The 19,712-nt window shown below is 42.0% G+C and overlaps 1 protein-coding gene across 6 annotated transcripts in view; it reads left to right on the top strand.

Moving 5' to 3' along the window:
- The first annotated feature begins 7,665 nt into the window (after nucleotides 1-7,665).
- mrtfab (myocardin related transcription factor Ab) overlaps nucleotides 7,666-19,712 on the top strand; it is a 46,710-nt gene continuing 34,663 nt past the window's right edge. For 3 of the 6 annotated variants that reach the window (XM_080049650.1, XM_080049648.1, XM_080049649.1), the window contains exons 1-2: nucleotides 8,391-8,446; nucleotides 12,648-12,836. In XM_080049650.1, coding sequence (XP_079905776.1) covers nucleotides 12,713-12,836 — 124 coding nt within the window. In that variant the 5' untranslated portion in view covers nucleotides 8,391-8,446; nucleotides 12,648-12,712. Of the gene's footprint in view, nucleotides 7,737-8,384; nucleotides 8,447-12,647; nucleotides 12,837-17,735; nucleotides 18,233-19,712 lie in introns of those variants that run through there. The other 3 variants (XM_080049653.1, XM_080049652.1, XM_080049651.1) reach the window with 2 other exon arrangements.

Below are 19,712 nucleotides of genomic sequence, written 5' to 3'. Positions count from 1 at the left end.
CTGTCAACAGAGTATTTCTCTATCAGTTAAAGCACAGAGACGCGAGAGAGACGCGCTGCTCTCAGAAAAAAATAGGCGAGCCTCCTGAGGTGAAGGGGAGCGTCGCTGCAGACGTGCCTCCGACGCGCCTCAGCAGTGCGTCTGAGGTTGGATGTGTGCTCGCTCTACGTTGATTTCACAGTCTGTGACTAAAAGTCAGACGCACACGCGAGGTAGACGCGCAGTAGAGGTAGGATGTGTGTGAGGCGCGTTAGACTGTCCACAATAAAAGGCCACCCTGAAATGTGCAGTTTTGTCTCAAAGCAAAATGCCACAGATGCCACAAGCATTGAGGGAGCGTGCAATTGGCATGCTGACAGCAGGAATGTCAACCAGATCTGTTGCTCGTGCATTGAATGTTCATTTCTCCACCATAAGCCGTCTCCAGCAACTTCGCACAGCCATTGAAGAGGAGTGGACCAACATTCCACAGGCCACAATTGACAATCTGATAAACTATATGCGAAGAAGATGTGTTGCACTGCATGAGGCAAATGGTGGTCACACCAGATACTGACTGGTTCTGAGTCCCCAGACCCCCAATAAAGCAAAAAAATGCACATTTCAGAGTGGCCTTTTATTGTGGACAGTCTAAGACACACCTGTGCACTAATCATGATGTCAGATCAGCATCTTGATGTGGCACACCTGTGAGGTGGGATGGATTATCTCAGCAAAGCAGAAGTGCTCACTATCACACATTTAGACAGATTTGTGAACAATGTTTGAGAGAAATGGTACAATTGTGTATCTGGAATGAATTTTAGATCTTTAAGTCCATCTCATGAAAAATGGGAGCAAAAACAAAAGTGTTGCGTTTATATTTTTGTTGAGTGTACTTGTTGTTCTAAATTATTATTACTAATGCATTAATGTAAAGCAAGTTTGGAACTGGATGAGGTGCAGCAAATGTTGTATGGGCTGCAAATAGGCCTACATTTGATGTTCAGTATATGTAAGTACAGCAGATTCTCAAATTTGTGAAGCTGAAAGAATGAAATTTTTGACACATTTGCATTTCCAGTTTTTTTTTTTATCGCTAAACCACAGTGGGCACAACAGGAGCGACATGTACAAAACTCTAACAACACTATGCACAGCAGCAGTTCATGTGGACCAAACTCTAGCTCGTTTTTCTTTGCTGAAACACACTTTTACTCTACACACTTATCTCATGGCTTAACCACAGCCTGCACAACACGGTGTATTTCCAGCACTTTGTTCAAATGCTAACACACTGCTCTCAAAACTGTAAACCACATGTTCAAAACAGAATGGATTTTAGTGTATTTTAAACACTGTGGATTGCACTTTCAACTGAAACACTAAGAAGGTGTGTTCTTTTAGACTTATTAGTGAACATATATACAGTATAGGGAAAGCTCAAAAATACTTTTTCTCGGAAATGGACCAACGAATACAGGTTGTTGGAGGGAGAAGAGTGGCAGTGGGAGTGTGGATGTTTGGAGAAAGACCTACTGTAGAAGACATAGAGCTGTATGCCTGATGAAATACAGTACAGCCTTGTACACACAAAAAAAAGGTTGAATATTTCCCACTTAATTGTAGTGAAGTAGAAGTATAAAAATATATATATATATTTAAAAGTACCTCAAACTTGCACTTAAGTAGCCTATAATTGAGCAAATAGACTACTTAGTAACATTACACCTGTGCAACCGGGTAGTTGTTGTCCTGGATGCCCAGAGGAAAGGATTAGAGAGAGTACTGCAGCCTGTTGACTTCTCTTTAACTTCTCTGACTTTTTACTTTCCTTACAGAGACCGGTAGAAAGGGGAGAGCCCATTCTCACATTACATTTTCTATGTCAGCACCTTGTAGTCCGATCTGACATGAACAGGGAGCCAATAGAGCTGTTAAGCGGAAGTGGCAGAATTACGGGGCATGGGGCCTATCGGCTGAAAAAAAATGAATGGGTGTCTATGGAAAGTAATCTACTATTTTCTGGTCCCAGTCATTAAATGCCTTGGATTACATATATGTTTTGTATGGGTCTAAATGATCATTTTTCATGTGAAGAGTTTGACGGTATGTTGTATGATTATTCGTCTAACGGCTTTTGAAAAAATGTTACGAGAACAACTACAAGTCTTGTCGCCTCTGTGACGTCACCTCAACACATTCCCTCCACTTCTCGACTGACAGTGCTAATGCTAATGCTAATGGCTGGCGTGGACAACGCCAACAATCTCCCCACTCGAGAAATTGAAACTCTCCTCATGTCCACTTGTGTAGTGGTTTTCGCCACGCTGAAGACTTTTGTCTTGTCCTTGAAAGAAGGCAGTAAAGTGCATTATTGACAGCCATGTTTCGGAGCTAAGCCGGTGCAAGTGGTGGTGACGTATATCATAAGCGTCAAGAGCAGCGAAGAGCTGTAGTCCACAAAAGCGCTCTGCACAAAACCTGACCGTATCCAGCTTCTACTCGCTAAATTGTTCCATTCTTTGCACGAAAAAATACCATCTAAATCCATACAAAACATATGTGTAATCGAAGGCATTTCATGACTGGGACCAAAAAATAATACATTTCTTTCCATTGACTACCGTTGTAATTTTTCGAGCCGATAGGCCCCATACCCCGGAAGTAAGGGACTTCCGCTTAACAGCTCTATGAAGGGAGGCTCAAGTTGATGCAGTAGTGTAATATCATTGTGTGGTTTATGATTCTAGCTGCAAACCTTTTCGAAACATTGAGAACTTTTAACCTAGTACCAGTCAGCAAAACATTACAACAATCAAGTGTGGATGAAAACATGGGAAGTCCTGCTACAATTAAAGACATGTCTGAACTTTTGAAATTCACGTTGTGTTCTGAACCTAGAAGTTGGACACTGGGTAGTAACAAGTTATTTTACACATGGCGGTGTTGTATTCTTACATGTTGTGCTTTAACAAGATGAACACATGAATGAAATGCATTTATTATTAAGAAAACACAGAACAATATAGTTTAAATTAAATTAATTTATTGTTATATTATTTATATTTATTATTGAATATAAATATTATTATTATATAAATATACCCTAACCCTTACACCTTTAACTCAGCACTTGGCACCTGTAAAGCAATTTGAATGGCCTTGTGTCTGAATTGTGGTATATAAATAAACTTGCCTTGCCTAACCCTAAATAGTATTATTATGTATGTATATGCTAAAACAATATATATTTACAGGTAAACATGCCAATCTATGCTAATAATATACATGCTAATCAATATCTTTATATATACTGTATATATAGGACTGTGGGAGGAAACCGGAGCACCCGGCGAAAACCCACGCAGACACAAAGAGAACAGGAGAGTTAACCCCTGAGCCACCATGCTGCCCTCTTTAAGATTATATACAGTATGCTAATCAATCATCTGTATATCTAATACATGCCAATCAAAACCTTTTTTATATAAGCCAAATTTGAATTTGATGTGCTAATTTAACCCAAACACACCAGTCCACCTGGCATGTTTAGGGCTGTGGGAGGAAACCGGAGCACCCGGAGAAAACCCACGCAGACATGAAGAGAACAGGAGGGTTAACCCCTGAACCGCCATGCTGCCCTTAGAGTGATGGTAAAGCAAGCTCAAAACATCTCGCAAAATGTACCTGAGATAATAATTGTTTTTTTTTTTGTTTTTTTAAATGATCTGCTCACATTTAAGTGACTACAAATTCTGTTACGCAAAGTCAAATTTAGCTTATTCAGGTTTTGAGATTAATTTACCTTCAAAGAACAGGACTCATATTATCAATCCCCCCCAACACGTTTAGCACAATAACTTGGGGAGAGTTGTACAGTGCTTGATAAATATGGGCCCTGAAAATACTTACCATAGAAAAAAAACATACAAAGAAAAACACAAATATATAACTATACAATAAGGTCCCCAAGTGTCCCTTCAGTTAGACTTCTCACGGCGTTGTTAGGCCGGGAGTTTACTGTGAACCCTGAATTGTGAATGACAGTATTTTTTGCCGGACATATCTTGGAAAATGATTGAAAATGTGATCCCACCCCACCCCACCTTTTAGCACAATAACTTGGAGAGAGTCTACAGTACTTGATAAATATAGGGCTTGAATATACTTACCACAAACAGACATACTATGAAAAACAGGACAATGTAACATACAATGAAAATCACTTAACAACATGGACAACGTTTAGAACCCCGAAGGGCCCTGTAGACTTCACTCCAAGTTATTCCACGGTGCTGTTAGGCAGGGAGTTTACCGTGAACCCTGAAGCTGTAGATGCAGGTGTTCTCCGTGTTTCCCCAGTTGTTCTCTATCTGTAGCTTCACATGCCTGAAGAAGCCTTTGTCTGGATACTGCTCAGAGAAAAAGTATAAAAAGAGGTTTGTATCTAGTAAAAGCAGCAGCTCCAACTCAATCTAGAGTAGTTTGAAGGTGTCAGTGATTCTGGAAAAGGCTTGTTGACAAATAACTTTTTGTCAAAAATAAGAGAATATGTCGTGACGATCTAATACCTGTTTGTGCTGACAAAAAAATCAGGTATTAATACAAAGCCTAAGCTCTGTAAACTGGTCTGTTAACAAAGAGTATATAAACAAAGGGGGCACACAGTACGTACAGGGAGCAGATCATGAGGAGATATTCACTGATTTTGACTAATTCAATTTTGACAACAAGCATGCTGCAGAATCGCTGACTGCACCTTTAACTTCCACAGTTTGCAGGATTTAATATGACAGAAAGACATGAGAGCGTTACTGTATCACTTCTATCCCACTCACAGGCAGTTTGAAGGTCTGATGTGCTTCACCGTCTTGATTATAAAACATTGTTCCCAAGTAGGTGCCTTCATCCTCTGTGGTGGTCATTCCCTGGAGGAGTAAAACAGACCAGAGATCAGCTGGAGCTGTGCTGTTGCACTGTGTGAAGAACCACATGTAATTCCAGGGCATATCTAGGATACTGAATGAACACGTGACTCACATAGATAGAAAATCCCCTGGGTGCACATGTGATGTGGCCATTGACGGACTGGCTTTTTGTTATGTGGCCGAGTGTCACATGAGTGATGGAGACTGGGTGGGACAGGGAGACGAATAAATGCCCTCGGTTGCCTGAAAAGGGCCAGCATTGTCCTGGATGTAATAATGAATGTCCCTGCAGGGAGGAATGTAATACTTTAGTTTCCATAGTTCATCAACTAAAACAGTTTCTCTCTTATTTCTCATTAAAAAGCTGAAAAAAGTGTGACTAAAATCCAATGTAAAACAAACTATGACTATGGCTGTGCAGTTCCTATACCTTGATCACTCTCTGCTGTGTTCTGTATGAATACCACCAGTGAGATAATCTCTTCCATATGTTCACTGGATGTTCTGTGGGCCAATGTGTATCTGAGGATAGGTCATTTAAAACTCTGGCACCTGCATGGAAAGAAATCAAAGAAATCAAACTCCAAACCATTTCCACAACGACACACATGTATGTCACATGATTATCATGAGACCAAAGGGACATATGATGGACATGACATACCTTGACTTTCTAAGGCAAAGTTTGGTATAGTGTCTGCCAGTGGAACCAACATGTTCATGCTCTGTCTGAGTGACTGCACTTCTTGCTGGAACTCTCTCCTCTCTATGTGCTGGTGTGTGACTCCTGAGGGTTAGACATATGATTTGTTTATGAACAAGAAACCTCTCAAATCAGACAAAACACTACAATAAAACCAGTGGCCCAATGTTTTTTCTTGTGGACTGGAAATGATTGTAGCACAAGGATTAAAGTCACTCACCAAGCGCCAGAAAGAGCAGGAGGAGGAAACTGTAGATGATGTTCCTCTTTGTGTCTGCCGAACAAACACAATGTTTAAAGGTTGCTAAAAGACCAGAGATGGTGGTTTGGCTTCTCTCGTTGCTAAAAGTCTCAGGGGTGGGGGGCACACTGGGTTTGATAAGTGTCTGTCGTGGTTCAGTGGTCAAGATGTGCTTCACTTGAGTGTCAACAGTCATTGTCTGAGTCCCAATGGTGTTAACCTTAGTGATCAAGGTCTGGTTGGTCCGAGAGGCAATGGCCTGAGCACTGAATGTCAAGGGACTTGATTTATGTAGCAGAGTGACCCTGGTTTGGCTGGGTGTTAGGTCATAGCATTTGTTTCTGGTAATTCTGGTGTTCGTCTCCTGGTATTTTTTGATGGTGATTCTAGTGTTGTGGTCCTGGCTGCCGTCGATGGGGACCAGCTGGGGAATCGGGTCGCAGTATATGGTGGAGAACCGAGGAGCACGGATAGAACTACCCACCCTCTTCTGAAAGATCCTGAAAGATGGAACAGGAGTTAGAAAAGACTGATTTGTGTGACGATGTATAGTGCGGTAAGCCCACAGCATATTATGCAAACACAGTTAACACAACATGTGTTAAGAAAAAGACTACAGCGGCTCACTTGTATGAGTTCTCCTTGTAGCAAACAGATGGAGTTCCATTTTCTTTATAATACCCTGCATTCTGCAGGCGGTTACTTCTTCTCAACATGACTGGAAATTATTTAGAAAGTGCAAATAATCAGTGACACACAGACACACACTCTTCACTACACATGGTGTGTATTGTCGCTGTTAACGATAGAATACATGTCATTAATGGCACCAAGGCAATACACAGCTAAAAGGTCAATTATATTACATAATAGTAAAGACAAAAATGTGATACTAAACATGAATGTTGACATATGAAGTGATTGCTGCCTGTGTGCAATAACTTACCTCCTGTGTCCATGGTGAGCGAACTGAATTGCTGAGCTAGAATTAGTTGGAATTCTGGAGATTGAAAGTTAAAATAGTTAATAAATGTGAACCAATGTTAATAAATGTGTCAGAGGTAATGATAATATCACAACTGAAGGGTGAAAGCAGGTTGATGCAGGCTGCCTGTTTACTTTGATGAATAATTCTATCAGTGTCATGAGGATTCTATCACGTGAACATGGAACATTCCTGCATTCTATTTGCAAATGAGGTTGACATGACAGATTCCACTGACTCCTCCCACTTTATTTATTGAAAGAATGTTGACACTTTATCTGTACAGTTGTTATCACTTGTAATAAAGTCAAGTAACGTATAAGAAATCAAGTATAATTCAACACAAATGTAGAGAAAATATCCAAAATAAACAATGTTCTTAAAGTCACTAATCCTTTGTATTCTAGCTCAGTTTATTAAGCAAATGTGATCAATAATGACACAATGAACTTGGGTTTTATTATACTATCTATGGTTGCACCCATAGTGGTTTACAGATTTGTTAGCTCTCCTCTCCTGCAATACATGTAGTCAGACACTAGATGGAGACAAAGACTGGGCGGGGAGATAGTAGAAGTTTTGACTGGCGCATCCTTCCCTCATTTTTTATGTCATATTTTTATTTGAATGCTATAGGCCTACACATTATGTTAGAAGATAGTATTGTGTTTCAAATTATGCAGACATGACTGCTGTTATTCTACCAGATGTGGCAAAGGCGTAAGGCGTAGTTGTACACTGTTTGGAAAGGCGCTGTGAAGGAAGTGAGTCCCTGCGTCCCATGCAGAGGAGGGTTTTCCGGTTAAAGTTTCCTTTGTGATTCGGAAGTGGCGTTGGTTGTGATGCCATAGCCGTTTTACCCTCACAGACACAACACACAAGCGGCGACTATGAAAAGTAAGCGCTCAAATATACGACTTAAATAGATAGTGTCCAGGCATTAGCTAGCTTCCCCCACCAGACAAGACCGGGTAGACAATGTTAAGAGGCCCGCTGGCTCTTCGGGTGTCATGGCTGGCAGACATTCATAGCATGCTAACGGTAGCTATAGCTAACTTGGGGGTTTCTGACTGTCTGCAGTCAACATAACAGGGATGTCCATCAGCGCTAGTAATAAGTACGCCATTATGTAGTTGGTAACCTTCTACTTTTTATTATGTCGTGTTGTGTGGTGTTTTTACACAGTCAAACTTAAACTAACTGTTCAGGTTAACTCTTTCCCAGACAAGCTAACAATAGCTTAGCGTAATAGTGTTTTGCACAGTGACAGCTGTAGGCTGCTGCTGCTGCCGCCCCATGACAACTGTGGAAAGGCCTCCTGCAACGTGGATTCGTCGTGCTCTCATCAGTTGTAATTCGCCTTGTTTAACCTTTTTTTTACTCCACAATGGCCTTTGTGCACACGCCCTGGTTAACCTGATGGTATCAGTTTCATAATCCGTGGAGTATTGGAGCAGAATAGAGAAAATAGTTTGGCAGAGGAAAGCGATAACATATAAGTTACTCTCTGTTCAAGATTTGCCTTTTTTGTGTATTCCCCAACAGAACCTCTCAAAGCTTCGTCCTACTGAAATGGGAAAACGCCCCTTCAAGATTTACTGATACAGGTAAGCATCATGCCTTGTTGTGTTCCCATCTAGCCTAGTTTATGTCAGGCCTAGTGCCAAGTCAACCACTTCCTTCACCCTGCTGCTCGCTGAAAATGTGCTGCGGTCCTTGGTAGGGCTTTTCCTGCAGTGTCTGATGGTGAAACATTGTGGCTGTCAGCAGGTGTGTAACTGTTACTGTCTGTGTGATACATGTGAAAGGCTAGTGTGTGGGCGTGTGTGGAGGGAGGAATGCTAGAGTACTTTGTGTCTCTTCAATGCATTGCACTATGACAGTGCACGCTGCGTGTTTGAGCAGCATGCCCTCTGAGATCACATGTTGTTTTGAAGCCACGGCCATAAACATTATCTCGCTGTAAAATCACGGCACCGTTATTAGGCTCAGAGTGTTACCGACTGACTGTAGGTGCTGGTAATGCGCATTATCCAGTCTTAGTGGAAGTACTGGCTCATTTCGATGCAGTAAATTTGGCTACACTGCAGCAGTCACTCTGACCCTTAATTCTGGACTCATTGCATGCATTTTAGCACGGCTACTTTTCATTGTGTCGCTTCCTTCCCTTTGGAATCACATTTCCTGCTTTGTTAGTTCTCAGTCTGAGTGGAAAAGGCCTGTGACTTTGTGGCTGTAAACAACCATACCATGTGATTTAAAGTATGTCATATGATACAGACAGAGCTCGACTGTGCATGCAAAACTTGATGTGTGCATGTTGTTGCCGGTGAGTGGAGCAGAGGAGTTAGATCTTCAGATTAACTGGAGGATTTGCTCACTGTTTGGCTGTCATGACAGGGTAATTGTGAAGCCTTTGACTGGATGGAATTATATTTCTAAGGCTTACGTGATGACATATGTTTTGATATCGCTGTCAATTTTTATATACGCTTTTGATGTCCTTTCTCCCAGACAAATTCATGCTACAAATGACACTTCACTCATTAACTAAGACAACACTACAGGGCTGTAACAAGCTAACACACTGCAGTGTCTTTGGGTACCCCAGTATTCATTTGGTTTTACTGCCTGATTGCATTACGTATCAAACGTATGTAGCATTAAGTGTGTGAAGTTGAATAGTTTTAAAATCACAAACGCATCTTGTATAGGAAATATACCCCTCCATCTGTATTCTGACAGATCTGTGGATAGTGTTATCTCGCTTTGTTATGTATAAAAAGAATAGGCATTGCATTTTATGACTTCGAGCATGGCAAAGGATCTTAAAGATATGTGGTGTTTGAACATTTGACATGATGACACACAACTTGCAGACAATCCCGAGGCCGGCGCCGTCAACCGTCCATTCAGTCAGTGTGTCATGTGGTTAGTGTGCCGCTATGCAGCCATGTGTGTGCACTGGTGTTTGATGTGAGGGAGCAGAGTGACATCTCAGACAACACACTGCCTTGTTGTTTTCAGGCCCGCTTTGCAGCAATGACAGAATCCCCCAACATTTGCAGAGAGAGAGAGAGAGATAGAGAGCAAGGGAGAGAGAAATGGACACACAACACCCCAGAAAGACAATTAGTGATGCTTAGCCAAAAGTACCAGGCCTATTCAGTCCAGACTAGGAGTGTTTAATGTGTCCTAATGAAAGGAAGGAACAACCAGTTGCACCGGGCTTTACTCCAGTAAATCTGGAAAATCTGTTCCCTAAAGCAGCTGTAGATGCACCCATCATTGATCTAGGTTTCAATGGATACACCTCCCGCTAGACTGGTCTGATCTCAAAACGGGTTCAGGTTCAGGCTCAGCTTGGCCAGTTTATACTACAAATGTACCCGCCCCTCTCAAACACAATACCTTCTGATATTGATAATTGAATATTAAAATAATATTGAATATTATATACCAATCAATAATTGTCCTTTTTCACAGAACATAGCGGGCCGGGGTCTCACATAATCCAGAACAGTAGAGATTGGAGAACGATTTTTGGCATTGAATGTGTGCATTAAGGTTCAGATAAGAGTAGCAGTATCCATATTGAACATGAGCCCAGAGTGACATGATTACAAGGAGCAAGTTGCTGCTGACTCGGCCAACTCAGGAGGTGAAGGCCGTCAAGAGTCTGTGCTCAATACTAAGGTTCTTCCTATGCTTCTCTGTGGCTCTGTCTATGGCAGTGGTTTGCATCTGGGCTTAATATTTTAGTAATTTTACATGTCAAGTCATTGGGTACCACTTTACAATAAGTGTAAAATGAATTAACTGTGAGCTGATGCTTATGTAATACCGGTTGGTTAACACTTATAAAGCCTCTGGTAACTGTTAATGCTTAGTTATTTATGGTTATTCAATGCTTGGTTAAGCATTAACAATGCTTGGTAAACTAATCCTTAGTTCAGCATTAACTAACCATAAGAGTTAGACTTAATGCTGAGTTAAAGGGGTAGTTTGTTATTTTAGACATAGAACCTAATTAGTCTCATTTGCAAGGCTTGCGCAAGTTAACGGTTGTTGCTAGCCTGCTTCTAAAACGGTCTTACCCACTCTGAAGTGTCTCTGTCCGTCTTGAGGCTTGAGTTGATCTGAATTGGCTTTATGGAAACATTTAACTCTGTTAAGGCTGTACTCAAGTCAATCTTCTCACAGTTAGCCCTGTTTCAACTTTCAACGTCCAGCCAAACCTCAAGGGACATTTGTCTTGCAGCCAGATGCGACACTGAACACGCACAGAGAGAGAGAGAGAGACACACACACACACACACACACACACACACACACACACACACACACACACACACACACACACACACACACACACACACACACACACACACACACACACACACACACACACACACACACACACACACACACACAGGCACATCTTTTTATAGCTTCCTTTATGATTTAGCTCCTGCTCTGTGGTTAAGGTGTTGGAAGAGTTTAAAGTATGGAAAAAAATTGCACTGACGTTAAGAAGAGAAAGAGTAAAGAAAAGAAGAAAAAAAAAATAACCCATAAATAGGGTTCAGCTCTTCCTGAAGCAGCGGCCACAGCAACAGTCGTAAAAGCTTAAACATGCAAATTCTTCCCTGATGGCTGATTTAATCCCCCTAGCCTACAGCCCCGCATTCTTCCTCTGTCCCCAGTTGTTTGGCTATGTGAGTGAGTGAGGGAGGGAGACCGGGGCAGAGGGAAAAACAGAGGCAAAGAGGCGTAGCTCACTTTCCTGGGACTATCTCTTTGACTTGTTATAGCCTGTAAAAGATCCCCAGTGTACTTTCATTATTTATTGCATGGCTTTGATAAACACTCTTCTCTGAATTGCCAATAAGTCCGTATGATCCAATAAATGGCCAAAAACATAACACTTTTTACTGAAAAAACCCTATTGAAGGTGAAATGGAACACGTGAGGGGTGGTTAGGGCTTCAGAGATTACACGTCCCACATATATATTTGTTTACCAATTGTTAGGACATTTTACACGAGTAGATGTAGCAGCAACTCTCAGCTCTTTTAAATCAATTCTGAAGACTTTTCTGTTTCCCTTCTAACATGTAATTTAAAAAAATATATATACTGTATATATTTTATTTACTTTTCTAATGTGTATTCTCTACTTGATGTATTTTAATCTGAATGTGTCTCATGACCCTGTAAAGCACTTTGAGTGGCCTTGTGTCTGAATTGTGCTATAGAAATAAATAAACTTGCCTTGCACGAATACGAAATATTGACATCCACCAAGTACAAATGGACTCAGGTAATGACGGTGCCACTTGCCTCACTATGGCTTGTTGTCATAGTACCATCAATGTATTTCCTTCCTGCCAACTGGTCAAATTGCTAGAAAGAGCGCTACACAATGAGAATGTTGTAGGATGACTATGACATTTTATCGCACGCACGTCATGCTGCGATGACCTGATTGTTTGCTATTTTGCATCGGAGACAAACATTAGCCAGTAGATCATAAGCCTCTTACCTGTCAGAGAACACAATGGCAACGCTGCAGTTTCCTTTCAAATTCTGCTCTGATGTTTAGAATGAGATATCGACATTAAACTATAAACCAAATCCCACAGCGTCTATTTTGGACAGATAACCCACTACTTTATTATATTGCTGAGTTGCTCCATGAAGATATTTCCAGTTCATTCTTGTCCTAACAATATCACGTGGAGCCCTTTTTTAATCACGAGTCATTAAACTACTAATGTCCTTATTGTTATTTATTTTGCCTCCCCAGGTGTCTCCGTCACCCTGGCAACGCTACAGCCACAGAAAGGGGAGGAGCCGAGAGGTCCTGGCAACATGGAAGTGTGCGTGACGCCAGGCCCGGCCCCGAGCCCTCACAGCGAGGCCATGACCAACGATCTGGAGGACCTGTCCCTCAAACCAGCGCCCAACCTGCTGCCTCTACGAGAGAGAAAGAACGGTGAGAGCCACCGTGTTGCACTTGCATTACGTGCTTTTTTTTTCTCTCCTGTCAATCACTACTTTAATCCCACGTTTTGGGGATTGGCCCTTGGATGGATTTATGTAGGGGGAGTTGTCACGCAGTCCTGTTACAGTCCTAAACATAATTCAAGTTAAAAATGTTAAATGCTTTCCTGTTTAACCCCACAAGAGTTCTATATGGAGGGTCATATTATTACCGACCTGGCAACTTCCATGAGTTGGATACACTCCTCTCTACAGTGGTGTGGTTTTCAATAGTAGTACACTTTGCATTTTTCCATCCAGAGCTATTTTTGACCTGAGCAATGTTTGGTTGCTGATGCGTTTGAAAACACATGGAAATGACAAAGTGTGTTGGATCAGTTTTTCAGGTTTCCAGTCCACACTATACCCTTATTTAATTGGTGGGCAAACAATATCACATGCATTTAATGATTTGTGTATAAAAATGAGCACAAAACCATGGACGGATTCCCATTTCCCCCACCGTTTGCCCTCTTAAACCTCACACTGTTCTTTGTAGAATTGTTTGGAGAAGACAGACAACGACATAACCCTTTGTCCATAAGCTGAACATACATCTGTTATATGCTCAACAATTCAAACAGAAGAGGAATGAATGCTATGTTTCCCGGCCATAGGGAGAGTTTTCCCTTCTAAGGCGCGAGGTGAACGCACAGGGAAAAACACTGTATACCATCCCTCTAACCTTGACCCTGTGGAGCCAACAGTCTGTCCAAAGTGAATAGTTTGGCTTAGCTCCTCTACTCATCCTTCACAGAGGGGTGGGCACATTGCCAACTGAGAACAAATCCTTCAAGGTTACAAAAAGTGTTTTGCGGAGAACAAGTAACATAAGATGAGGCTCAGTAGAAAAAGTCAGGGGAAAACACTTATTCTAGAGGCCGAGGTTAAATGTCAAATGTGTCTGTACGTTTTGTTCATTTGACAGGGGAGAGCTTACCTCAGCGCAGAGAGATGTGGGGATTAAAATACCCAGGTGAAAGTGTGTGTGTGTGTGTGTGCAAGTGTGTGTGTGTCTGTGCAAGTGTGCGTGCGTTTGCAAGCCTACTGGGTGCAGTGGAGTCTCCTGAAAAAGGAGAGTGAAGAAGCTGCTCTACGTAATTGGCTTGCTCCTCTGTGCTGACCTCTTCCAGTAGATTAGACCTTGCCGTGTGGACTTAAGAAGGCCTGTTTTTGTGTCTGCAGTGACCTTAAATCTAGGAGTTGTTGTCATGCTACCTGTGATATCAATATCATGGTGTGAAAGTTGACTATCCCGCTTTTATTTTTAATTTTTTCGGTTCATGCAGCACAATTACAAGGGGAATCAGAGCTCGACGTAATGGTATCTTGTTGAGTTTCGTAAAGTTTTGTAAACTTCTTGTTGACAATTTTATTTTTGAATAAAGGAGATGTAAGCGTTTGGAAGGAATTCATAATACCTTTTGTCTACTTTAAATAAGTAATAAATAATAAGTCACGACTGTTTGAAAAAATACATTTGAAGGTGTCATTTAAAGGAAATGATGGTGGGACATTTAGTTAGTAGATTGCGGTCAAGTCCATGGTTAGTTGTTATGTACTTTTTTCCAAGCCCGACAAACTGCTGGCTTGCAGATGTAAACATATGGTCTCAAACCCATAAAGAACTGTTTCCAGGTTGTTTTCCTGTTTTCAGTTCAAATTACACCGTCACGTTTAAAATACTTGACCGCTCCAGGCTTTGATAGGGAATGTGTTGGTGTTGGGAATGCCCCCTCAGTTTGAAACCAAAACGAAGCCGCATAATTGCACACGCATTAAAGTAAGTGCATGTTGCTATGTGCTACATAATGTCTTCAATGATACAAAGCCTCCATATGTTTCTGCAACCAAGTTAGACACAGTCAGACTGTTGGATAATCAGTGTTCAGTGTTTCCCACAGAATTTTTTGAAAGTGTGGGGGGGGGGGGACCCCGACCCCGACCCCCGACCCCCGACCCCCCTAGGGGAGTCCGGGGGTATGCTCCCCCGGAAGAAAATGTTGTACCTTTTTAAATGTTAAATGCATCAATCTGGTGTACTTTGAGGAACACTATTCCTATATAAATGGTGATTAAGATGGAGTTTAACACACTTATCAATGGTTAATGAATAAATAATTTTCTATGATACACATTTGAGCCATCAAAAAAATGAAGCAAAGGTGGTGGTTACCTGTGGTTCAAAAGAGTGAACACAAGCGCCCTTTTGTTTTATTAGATTGTTGAATTACTAGTACTCAAATAACTGTGACTACAATCACGAAGGATAGCTCACAATATTCTTTCCAGCAGAGGGTGCTCTGCTGGAAAGGCATCAGGCGCGCAAATTACCCACTCCCGACTCGGGGAGGTAGTGACGAAAAATAACAATACAGGACTCTTTCGAGGCCCTGTAATTGGAATGAGTACACTTTAAATCCTTTAACGAGGATCCATTGGAGGGCAAGTCTGGTGCCAGCAGCTGCGGTAATTCCAGCTCCAATAGCGTATCTTAAAGTTGCTGCAGTTAAAAAGCTCGTAGTTGGATCTCGGGATCGAGCTGACGGTCCGCCGCGAGGCGAGCTACCGTCTGTCCCAGCCCCTGCCTCTCGGCGCCCCCTCGATGCTCTTAACCCGCGTGTCCCGCGGGGTCCGAAGCGTTTACTTTGAAAAAATTAGAGTGTTCAAAGGCAATACAGTCACAGCGCGTGTTGACACCGCAGGGGGAGGGGCTGATTGACTCGGGGAGATTGAAGCCTCGATCCCTCAAGCGGCGCTTTGATAATACGTCCATGATTGAAGGAAATATTGTTTCTTGAGATCACATCGCGAATCACACGTTAAAGATTTTTATGCGGAAATGCTATTGTTTCCAAGTGAAACTCGCGCATTGCAAATGAAATGTATACATGTATATTTTTTAAATAGTAAAATATACATGTAAAAAAAATTTAAAAAAATGAAAGTGTGGCGGGGCAAAATGAAAGTGTGGCGGCCCGCCACGGAATGATACATTAGTGGGAAACACTGAGTGTTGATCAGATGATAGTGTAACTGTAACTTAGACACACACACAAACACACACACACACACACACTGCATTATCAGAAGAATCGGGCACATTAGCCATTGTTTCTGGTGGGGCGTTGGCTGTCCGGTTTTGTGGAGTTTGGTTAGTTGACCTGCAGTTGATTTTTTTGCAGAGAGACAGGTAAGCCAAGGTTAGACCAGTAAATAATTGACCATCTATAGGGTGGATCTAACAGTGGCAAAGAATGTTGCACAATAGCACATCATGCATTACAATACAAATCAGAAGAAGTCAAATGAGTAAATGTGATTAATTGATTGTATATGTATATGTAATTGTATATGGACCTTAGTTCAGGCATTGTTTACATCATTTCATACATGTTTAAGAATGGTCCTGTGACTACTTGTCACCGGATCATGTTTACCTCACAGAAAAAACAGACAAAGACACACACACACACACACACTCTCACACAGCCTCAGGCCACCACTCCCAAATTTAAACAACCCCTGCCCTTGTTGGCCTATTTCTTCCACACTTCATTCAGCCAGCCAGAAGCAGACGTGTTGCTGCAGGCACTGCTGAAGCTTGTCTTACATGAAGATGCTTGAAGCGCACTGGGGAGATGTGTTGCATGTGACTGCTGCATGTACATTTCTATAAACATACATGTGTGGTCGGGTGAGGCTGTATCTCATTTGTGTTACCTTTTTAAACCTTCCCCAGATTGTACAGTATTACCGTTGAATGACTGCATTTAAACTACTTGTAAAATATTTTGAGCTGCATTCTGATATTTAAGATACACGCAATGGTGCTGCAGGGCGGACAAACTCATTTCTGTTGGCCATCTTTTCTTTCTAATTATCACTTCTGAAAAGAGGCGGTCACGTGACGCATAGCGAGTATGGGCGTGTCTAAATAGGGAATCCTTTTTTGGCCGGTTCTCTATTTGACCTATTAGGCTTACATCACTTACAGTTCTGTCATCACACACTCTTTAGGCGTTTATTATAAAACATGCACATATTACACAGCAGATATTTGGTGTGACGGTAACTAAAGGAATACAGATGCTATTTTTCAATGCGCTACTTGCCCAACCCTAATTTGTGACGGTGAAACAAAATGGAATGCCCTCATAGTGATGCTTATCATCATATCTTTACCCTTATCTTTCACACCAACCAGGTTGTGCAATGTGTTAATTGTTCAAGGTTCCTTCTTCCCCCGTGAACAACAAAGCTGGGGGATTTATTGTTTAACACAAGTGTGTGTTTGTATAGAGAGATAGAGGTGACAGGATGAAGATAAGAGGTTGTGTGTGTGTGTGTGTGTGTGTGTGTGTTTGTGCGGCGCGTGCGAGAGGGAGTCAGCTTTGATTCAAAACATGAAGGTTGAAATAATGGAGTATGGCGTTAACTTAAAAGCAAATACCATTTCCTGCCTACCCAGTGGCAAACTTGCCTCTGACTTGCGTTACAGTTAAACAAAGTGGTCACGTTATGCTAATGTGACTCACGCCGTGCTAATGTGACATGAGATCATATGAAAACTTTGAGGTGCAGAAGCTAGTTTAAGTGTGGGAGTGTAGGAGTGTGGACAGCAACAGAATAAGAAGGAGGAGGAGGAGGAGGAAGAAGGGAAGAACAGTGGAGGGGGAGGTCATGTCTGTACATTGCATAACTTCTCTTGAGAGGGAGCAGAAGGAAAGCGAGGGAAAAAAATGGAAAGCAAGAAAGGAGGGGGCGTGCTAGTTGCTCTTCAGTGGGCGAGGCTTGGCACCAGCAACTTTTTGTTCTTTTTCTAATTTTCACTTCTAAACTGTCAGAGAGAGAGAGAGAGAGAGAGAGTGCAGGAGGAGTGCCCAAAACTTTTTTTGTCGGGAAGTGCAGCATGGCAGCAGGAACAAAAACATAAAGGTGTAGCCACGGAGATTTGGAAGCTTTCGGGGGCGGACCTTGTTGTTATCCGAGGAGCAGTAAGGGACAGGCACACACAGACCTGGAACACACCCTCTCTCTGTTCGAGGGCTCGCAAACACTTGTAGACAGACAGACAGACAGACAGTCGCGAGAAAAGGGGAATGTGAGGTGACCTGCTGCTACCTGTGGAGTACCAGGCTGCCGGTGGGAGGAAAACAACCTCTTTTAATGTGGCCTTTTTCTATAGCTGGACTTCTCTGCAGCCGTGTACCAACTGCTCTGTTGTTTTTATCTGAACGACGTTCATTATGCTTTTCTCTGGAGTATGAATTGTTAAAACTTTTTTTGCGGGAGGGGGAAGCGCTCCCTACAGCATGGTGCAGAGAGATATGACTATCCACAAACCAGGTAAAGTTCCTGTCAAGTTTCAGTACGCTGTCCTCTTGCTTTCACGTCTCTGTGTGTCCTCTGAAAATGAATGGTTGTGATTGAAAGTTACCTGTAAAGTCTTCTCTTAAGGTGAGCTTTGCTGACTGACTACAGGTGTGTGTCACTTTATGTTAGGTGTGTTGACACAGTCGCAGTCTGTTTTGGTATACTTGTTTGGATGGGAACGGCTGCTATGTGTTTATAGCTGAAAATACTTACTTAATCTTTTTTTTTTTTTTCACACATACCATTACTATCAATCAAACTGTAGTATTAATGGTAAGAAGGGTTGTTGTTTTTAGACGGAGTGCTCAAAGTATTCAAATACAACACAGTAAATGTCTCCAGTTTCCATTAACGGTTAGCAGCTTTATAACAGTTTTACTGGAGGCTGTCACAACGAGGTGGAATTTTTAAATGCAGCTACAAAGGAAAAACTCTTTTTAGAGAAGAAATCAACCGCAAACTCGCAGGTCTTAGACTATAAAAGCAGTTTTTTTTTTGTTAAGTGGCAAATTGGCCATACAGTATGTGGTGTGTTAATGCAGTTTCAGGGTTCCACCTAACAGGCTCCCCCATAACAAAAGGCAACAGGCGGGGCACTGTTTACGGGGTTGCTTTTAAGCGGAATTGGGCAAATGTGGGCGTCTGAGCTGATGGAAAGGTGTGGTTGATTGACTGGGCTCTCCTCAGACAGTATCAACACCCCCCCCCCCCCCCCAACCCCTCCCCTCTTGACTGAATGCAGCTTTCATCTGTCCAACCGAGGCAACACTGCTCCCTGAGAACTGAGTGCAGGCCAGGGGCTATAGGATCCAGGCAGCTCTGCAGAGTTGACTGTTTAGCTGAGGTCACGTCATGGAGGAGGAGTAGGGTTGGCCACATCACAGAATCTGCTCCAGATTTATTGTGGAAATGAAGCACTCTTTACAGTCCGAACAGATTGTTCCAGAATCCAGATCATGACACACACAGACTGCGGCTATACCACTGCAGGGGAGTAGATTGTAAGTGATAAATGTAGCAATTATTATTATTTTTTTTTACATTTACCAGCGCTGTTCCTCAGGAGTCCTGAACACTGATTTGTAGTCATGTGCCACTGTTGCTTGATAGTTTATAGCTTCAATCACACTGCTGATTTTTAAGGTGTTTTCACCTATAACCAGAGAGAGAGAGTAATCACTAACACATTGGCTGCTGTTGTGTGTGCCTTTTTATTGATTAACTGCAGACTCTTATGTTGCAGAAACACAGGCACGTTATAATCAACCTGTGTAGGATATAAGTGGACTACTGTTGTGATTTTTATTGCCTGTTTTTATTGTTGTCGCAGTGAAGAAACTATCTTGACTTGGTAAAAAGATATTTACTTTTAAAGAAGTTGCCGGTTACAAACTACAGCCATGCTGCCACCAAGAACTCAGGATTAATTAAAATAGAAACATGACTGATCTTT

Source organism: Ammodytes marinus (assembly GCF_949987685.1).
Source record: "Ammodytes marinus genome assembly, chromosome: 20".
Taxonomy (NCBI): Eukaryota; Metazoa; Chordata; class Actinopteri; order Uranoscopiformes; family Ammodytidae; genus Ammodytes; species Ammodytes marinus.
Note: the sequence above shows the minus strand (reverse complement) of the source record. Positions and strands in the feature narration are given on the sequence as shown.